The following is a 7,528-nucleotide window of genomic DNA, read 5'->3' as shown; positions in this document are numbered from 1 at the left end:
GCGTGAATGCCTATCTTGATACTCTCTTGTTGTGGACTCTGCTCATATTCCCAACATCTGCCCCTTGTAGTTATAGTCACAATTCCCAGTAAAATCAAAACTTTAGAGGCGGCGGAGCAGCGCCTTTGAGGTCCCGTGGGTCTGTGTCTTGCTTCAACAGTGTTTGAACGGAATAGACCCGGGGGCTCCCATCTTAGCTTCCAGCTGCCCTACAAGTCTCTCCAGTCGCAGCCTCCGGGACCATCTCCTTGCTGTCTCCGGCTCCTAGGACCAGCCAACTCATGGTCTGCCCCGTACTCCGGACCAGCCATGACTTCTCAGATTCCTCAAAATTACTCCACCGAAGTGGAAGCTGCTGTGAACTGCCTGGTCAACTTGCACCTGCGGGCCTCCTACACCTACCTCTCTCTGGGCTTCTTTTTCGATCGCGATGACGTGGCTTTGGAGGGCGTAGGCCACTTCTTCCGAGAATTGGCCAAGGAGGAGCGGGAGGGTGCCGAGCATCTCCTCAAGTTGCAGAACGAACGTGGGGGCTGTGCACTCTTCCAGGATGTGCAGAAGCCATCTCAAGATGAGTGGGGTAAAACTCTAAAGGCCATGGAAGCTGCCTTGGCCCTGGAGAAGAACCTGAACCAGGCCCTCTTGGATCTGCATGCCCTGGGTTCTGCCCACGCAGACCCACATCTCTGTGACTTTCTGGAAAGCCACTTCCTAGATAAGGAGGTGAAATTCATCAAGAAAATGGGCAACCACCTGACCAACCTCCGTTGGCTGGCAGGGCCACAGCCAGCACAGACTGGCGTGCCCCAGGGGTCTCTGGGCAAGTATCTCTTTGAGCACCTCACTCTCAAGCACGACTAGGAGGCCTCTGTGCCTTCCAAGGGGCTCCCTCCTCTGCTGCACCAGCCGCCTCAGGACCTCCACCCGAATGAACCTCTAAAGCCACTAGGCCGCTTTGTAACTGCCCTGTAGCCTCTTCCAAGTCTTGGACCAAAAAAAAAAAAAAAAAAAAAAAAAAAAAAAAAAAAAAAAAAAAAAAAAGCTTTTTGAAACAGCAAAACAAAACAAAACAAAAAAACCCCCCAAAAACAAACAACAACAACAACAACAACAAAACAAAAAAAAAAACAAAAAAAAAACAAAACAAAACTTTAGAGGCTTGTAATTTATCAATCAGATTTATATCAGTAAATTCTTACCCCACAAAATAAACTCAGAACCAACTGATATTGATATGTACTGCCCACCTAGATAAGACAAATTGACCTATAATTATCCATCCCTTATAAGATATTCATAGCTACCTGTGGCTTTAAAGCCACATGGTTCTGGGTGGTCCGTTTCTTTCTCCATCTTCTTTCCTTCTCCCTCCTCTCCTGTCTTTGCCACCTCTCAGAAACTCTGTGCCTGCCCTTCTTTTCTACTCCCCAGTCACAGGATCTAGCCTTGTCCTTACAGACAACAATCTAAAGCACACACACACACACACACACACACAAAATTAAAGAGTTGGCTTTTTGTCCCCCCACTCTCCCTGGAGAGAAAAATTCTATCTCTAGGAATTTCTAGGTAGGACTAGGAAGAACTTTTATTACAAGTCTCTCTGTGAGTAAATTTGGTATTGTGTGCAATTATTATAGAAAACAAACTAATGTAATTCAAAAGAAATCATTAGTAAAGTCAACTTTAAACCTTAGCAATGAAACTGGGAATGAGCTAACATTTTGTGCAAAGGTTGGGCACATATTTAGAACAGAAGTCTGAGCCTCTCAGAAGGGAACTGGGGAAGAAGAGAGGGAAGGAGATCTACTGCCCATCCTTTCAGATAAGGTAGGTCAGGGTTAACTGGGATCTAAAAGTCCAAGCCCAGAGGCAGAATCTTTGAAGCTGATGCCAAAAAGCAAATGGCATCTACACCAACCTCCAAGGCCAGAGGTTAATGTCTAGTATGTTTCTCAATTACTCGTACCTAATTTCTTGAGGAAAAAGAAAAAGGTCTTTCACAAAACTCAAATCTCATTGATTAGGCAGGGCTAGTTGCTATCTGAAACTCACTTCCATGTAGCAGCTGAAATAAAAAAAGCCCCATAGGCCCATAAGGTGTGGTACTATTAGAAGGTGTAGCTGTTTTGGAGTAGGTGTGGCCTTGTTGGAAAAAATATATCTTCTCTTCTGCTGCCTGTGGACTGAGATGTAGAACTCAACTCCTTCTCTAGCCCCATGTCTACCTGCAGGCCATTGTTTCCTACCAAGATGATAATGATAATGACTAAACTTCTGAAACTGTAAGCCATCCCCAATCAAATATTTTCCTTCGTAAGTGTTGCTATGGTCACGGTCTCTTCATAGCAGTAGAAACCGTTGCTAAGACACTACACCTCCCAAGCACTGGGATTACAGGTGATGCTGCTGCCCCAGCTCAGTGGTTGCTGGGGATCTGAATGCAGGCTTCATGCTCATACAGCAAACCCTCTACTAATTCAGCAATCTCTCCACTTCCCTTGTTTTGATTTTAAATAGTGCCTGTTCATTCTTAAGGAATCTTTTAGCAACTAAATCATAATAACTAGAGGCTCACTCATCGAAGGCTCTCATTTCTGGCTTGATAACTACAAGGAAAAGGGGTGTGTTAGTGTTTAGTTGGGATCACTATTGCTGTGATTAAAACACCAAGACCAAAAGAAAATTGGGACGGTTTCTTGTCAGAACACAGTCCAAGAAGGGGCTTGTGTGAGGAGACTTCTGAATACTTGTGAGAAAAGTTCAAGTAAATAAGAGTCTTGTGACCTGCTATGTTCTTGGAATGTGTTTTTATGGTCTTCCCATGAGTTACAGATAAGTTTACTTCTGCTGTTGCCATTCATATGCCTCTACGGAAAAACGTTTTACCACACGCAGCCTATACTTATGATTGTATACAGCTTGAATTCACAAGAATATTACTCAGAAAACCCTTCTTAACCCTCAGAGTATAAATTGTCTGATGCTCTAAATAAAGTTGGCTATCCCATGAGACTTTAGCCAACCTAATTTTTAAGACCTGCTCTCACAAGTTCATGCTGCCAACTAGAGCAGTAGAGAGGGAAAGGTTTATTCAGCTTACATGCCTTAATTACAGTCTATTGAGAGAACATACTAAGGTGGAAATTCAAGCAGGAGAGGACATGGAAGCAGGAGCTGATGGAACTGATGCAGAGACCGTGAGGGGAGGGGTGAAAGGTGCAGATTATTGCTTTCCTCCACATGGCTTGCTCAGCCTGCTTTTTATAACAAGCAGGATCACTATCCCAGGGACAGCACCATCTACAATGGGCAGGCCCCATCCTCTTTCATCAACCACCAATTAAGAAGATGTTCTACAGGCTTGCCTACAGCCCTCTTTCATGGAGGCATTTTCACAATTGAAGTTCCTTTTCCTCTAGCTTTCATCAAGCTGACATAAAACTAGCCAGAATAGAAAAAAAAAGTGAAGGACTTGAGGAATTTGAAAGTGGAAAATGAGAGGAAAAGAATTTCCCAATACTTGAGGGCAGCAAAGGGAGACAATGACCCCTCAGTAGCAGTTCTGCTTCCAATGTGGAATCCTCAGCCAGTCAGATAGTCATAAGTCAGCCTTTGAATGCCTCTGGGTAGCAGGCAAGTTAGTCCTAGGCCAGAGAAAAATGGTGGGTAAAGGTAAAGGCTTTCCAAGGAGTGCTTGGATTCCTATTCCCTAGTTACATCATCTTCCTAGGCTTGACCACAAAGTCAAAGAGTGTGTGTAGGGGGGTATGTGTGGAACATGTGGCTGACAACAGATTTCTCTCTGTAGGATCTACTTAGTTCCATGGGAATGGGATCCCACCATCTATACCAGGAAGGGCTTTCCAACAGAGGTTCTTGTCAGCTCTGTACTCCACTGTGTTAGGAGTGCTTGCGTGAAACTTTTGTCCAGTCACATGGGTTTAAGTGTGATGTCTGTAAGCATGTACGGCCAGCTTCCATTCTCACCTGGGCTAGAAGATGTGGGAGGGAAGGATTTCTAGATGTTTTATCACCCTACATGATGCTATACTCGATGTCTCTGTGTTCTGCTTTGACAAATGGTTTCCACTTGGCATCATAGAGAATTTTCCTCTGTGTATTTTCTTGGCCCACAGCATTTAACATCGAACGCTATCTCTTTATCATGTGTCAACTGACAGCATCTAGAGTACTTCCATCCCACTGTTCTGTAAACAAGCTACTGAGAGCAGCTTTCTACTTTTTTGATAACCACAAATTCACAGAACCAAAGACATCTGGGTTCCCAAATACTTAAATGAGAGAAAGTCATTTCCTCAAATGTCTCTACCTTACGTTAATATCTGGGGTTGTCCACCATGAAGGTGGTTTATATTTTACAATTTTGCAACCTGTTTGCTAAGGACCCTTCCTGCTTCACAGTCTGTAGGGAAAGATGGGCAAGTTTTTCTTTCTCTAGATATATCCTAAAAATGGAGAGCTTTATGCTGGTTGTAACCTTAGGGATCAAAGGAAGGGTAGCTCTAGAATCTCCTTTTTTTTTTTTTTTTTCCAGACATAGTGGTGACCCTGGAGGATGCCTGTGACTTAGAAATGTTCAAGAACGCAGCCAGCTGGTGTGTTTTCACCTACTCCCAAGACAGGATGAGCTTGCTGGCTCTTAATATACAGACATAGGTATGCAGGAGTATGGGCAGAGCTTGAATCTCCTTGGCTCTAATGTTTGTGCCGTATTTACAAATCTGAAGCTTTTTAATAACCAAAGTAATTGAATGAAGGGAGCAAACAGGGAGTCAGAAGACTTGGGAAGAGGTGATGGAATGCCTGGATTAGAAGCATTTAGATCACAAAGCTGTCGCCTTCAAGAATCAGACCTGGAGAAAGGAGACAATTTAATTTGCTTAGCAACCAGAAAACTATCCCGTAGCTCTGTGTTTTCCTTTCGAGGAAGGGAAGGAGATGTTCTTTCTGCCTGAAAGAACAGAATAATGTGGGGGACAAACCCACAGGGGATTTACCTACTTCATTTCATTTAATGGTCTCTGTGTTTCATCCAAGCGGTGCTGCCTCTGAATTCTTAGAAGGGCGGGGGTAGGGAGTCATCAGCAAGGCTAACTGCTTAAGCAACCACCGACTATGGACTTTAGCACAGATTTATTGTCCAGGCAGAAGTCTAGTGTGGGTGTAAGTTTGTATAGCTGTTCTGGTACCATCTTAAGGCTAAGGATAGAGAGGCTAGTAACAAGGGGATTTATACCGCATGCTTATGATGCAGTATCATGTGTAACCATATCTTCCTGGGTAGAACTTGGTTCCTGACACCCATCCAGATTCACAGGTGTGTTGGAAACAAACATAATCATGTGTCTAAAATGAGAGGAAGACTGAATCCTGGCAGGCTGGCAAAAGAGGGTCAATATTTATTATTGGTTGTCTGCTTCCTTTCAAAAAAAATGCCTTGGGCAGAGCATGTAAGGCATGGGGTCAATGTCTCACACAGCTATTAGTGACGTAGCATGGACCAGGGATCAGGCTCATCTGGCCCAAATCCCGAGGCCTTCACCTTCCTCCAGGGCTCTACAAGTCAACCCGTATGGTGGGAAGGAGAAATATGCTTTTGTAGACAGCGAATCGCCCAAAGCAGATCTGCATGCTAGAACAGGACAGTTTACTTCAAAGGCCTGCAAGAGAAGATCCGGGACAAATGCAGGTGAACCCTAGGTACTGTGTCTGCAGGGCAGGCACCAGGAGGGGTTCTTTTCAAAGGGCAGAGCCACTGTTGGCTTTGCTTCCTTTGCTGTGTTTTGTTTTCTCTGAAGTTCATCTCCTCATGTTTACCCATACCACTTAGACCTGCGGGTGTGCTGCCTGTCTCTTTTCATCTGGGGAGAACAGAATGCTTCTGGAGGTAGTGCTCAGCTCCTTGAAGTTTGAGTCTAGATAATTAGAGGTTTAATTTCAGCCCCAGTTTGGCTGGACACAACCCCAGCTTTTCAGTATGCACAAGATTAAAACAAAACAAAACAAAACCTTCCATCAAAGATAACATTTCTCACTTATCCCAGATCCAAAGAGTCACTCAGAGGACATCAATCCTGGGTCAGAGAGTACTGTTCCTCCACACCCCTTTGGGTATCAATTCTCAATCCATGGTCATGCTGGAAACTTGGGGTTTAATAGTAATCTTTGCACTTGTTCTAAGTCCTTCATTTTCAAGAGGAATGTGAGAAGAACTATAGCCTTTCCTCATATCTCTGCTAAATTTGGTAAAAGATACCTGAGGGTACCAAAGAGTTTTTCCATATAATGAGAGTGATGATCTTTAGATTTGTGCAGAAGAAGTAGGTAGCTGTGAACGTTTTATGGGTGGTACTCCTGAGACATGATGGGGACCACTGCATGGAACATCTTGGAAGGATGGAAGGAAAAAACAGTAAAGCTCGTTCCCCCCTCCCCCAAACCCTCTCCTTCCTATAAACATACAATTCTACGTTTCTTAAAAGCTATCCTTTCAAATTACAAGTAAAAGACTTTCGAATAAAAACCCAAATGAGAAAAGGTTTGTAAGAACACATGTTCCCAGGAAATGCTAAAGGAAGAACTTTGGGCTCCAGGGCTGATGTCAGAAAAAAAAAAAAAAAATCTCAGATCCCATGGAGACTAGGGAAACAGCAGTTCAGCAATGTGCAGAAGGGCAAGGTCTAGATTGTTTTAACTTCTCTTTCTAAGTTTCCTTATTATACGTGGAACTAAAACTGAAAAAAGTATTGTAGAGTTTCAAGCATGCAGATGTAATACAGAACATTATGTATCATAAAAGAAAGAGCCGGGGGATGGGGGCTACAGAATTCATAGTTTTTCTAAGTATCACACTGCGTGGTACAGTATTTTTAGGAACTATAAATGGCGTAAAATTAAATATTATAATATTTAGAATAGTCATTAAAATATGTTTACAGTGAGGTGTGATAGCCCACAACATTCCAACACTCAGGAAATTGAGGAAGGCAGGCTTGAGGTTAGCCTGGGCTACCTAGTGAGACCCTGAAAACATAGGGAACCAGAAGACTAAGGTTGTAGATATATCTCAGTGGCAGCAAGATGCCCAGGGCCCTTGGCTCAATCTTTAATATTGGAAGCAAGAAGTAATACAGAGAGGTGTGGTGAAGTGTCAGTGTGAAAATTAAAACTAAAATGTATTGGCAAAAAGGCAGGCAAGGAGGAAGAGAAGAAAAGGGGCTAGAGGTGAAATAAAAAAAAAAAAAAAACTCTAAACAATAGACTCAAATTTAACTATATTAATAATTTTGACAAATAATGATGGATTTAGCAATCCAACCATGAGCTAGAAATTGTCAAAATGAGTTTTAAAAAGTCCGTGAACTAATTATATCCAATCTGTAAAAAGTATGTTATAAACATAAAGCCCCAAGTTGGATGAAGATAAAGAAATAGCAATTATTTTGGTATCAGATAAAACAGTTTTGTATTATAACAGTTACCAGATATAATGAAAGGTAATTTA

General features: G+C 42.8%; 1 protein-coding gene across 1 annotated transcript; it reads left to right on the top strand.

Moving 5' to 3' along the window:
* Nucleotides 1–309: 309 nt before the first annotated feature.
* LOC308433398 (ferritin light chain 1-like) lies at nt 310–861 on the top strand (the record flags this gene model as incomplete). The annotated part of the gene is made up of 1 exon (XM_080933438.1): nt 310–861. One exon carries the CDS (start codon nt 310–312, stop codon nt 859–861), a length of 552 nt encoding a protein of 183 aa, XP_080789564.1.
* Nucleotides 862–7,528: the final 6,667 nt, after the last annotated feature.

This window comes from Micromys minutus (assembly GCF_963924665.1).
Source record: "Micromys minutus genome assembly, chromosome: 1".
NCBI lineage: Eukaryota > Metazoa > Chordata > Mammalia > Rodentia > Muridae > Micromys > Micromys minutus.
Note: the sequence above shows the minus strand (reverse complement) of the source record. Positions and strands in the feature narration are given on the sequence as shown.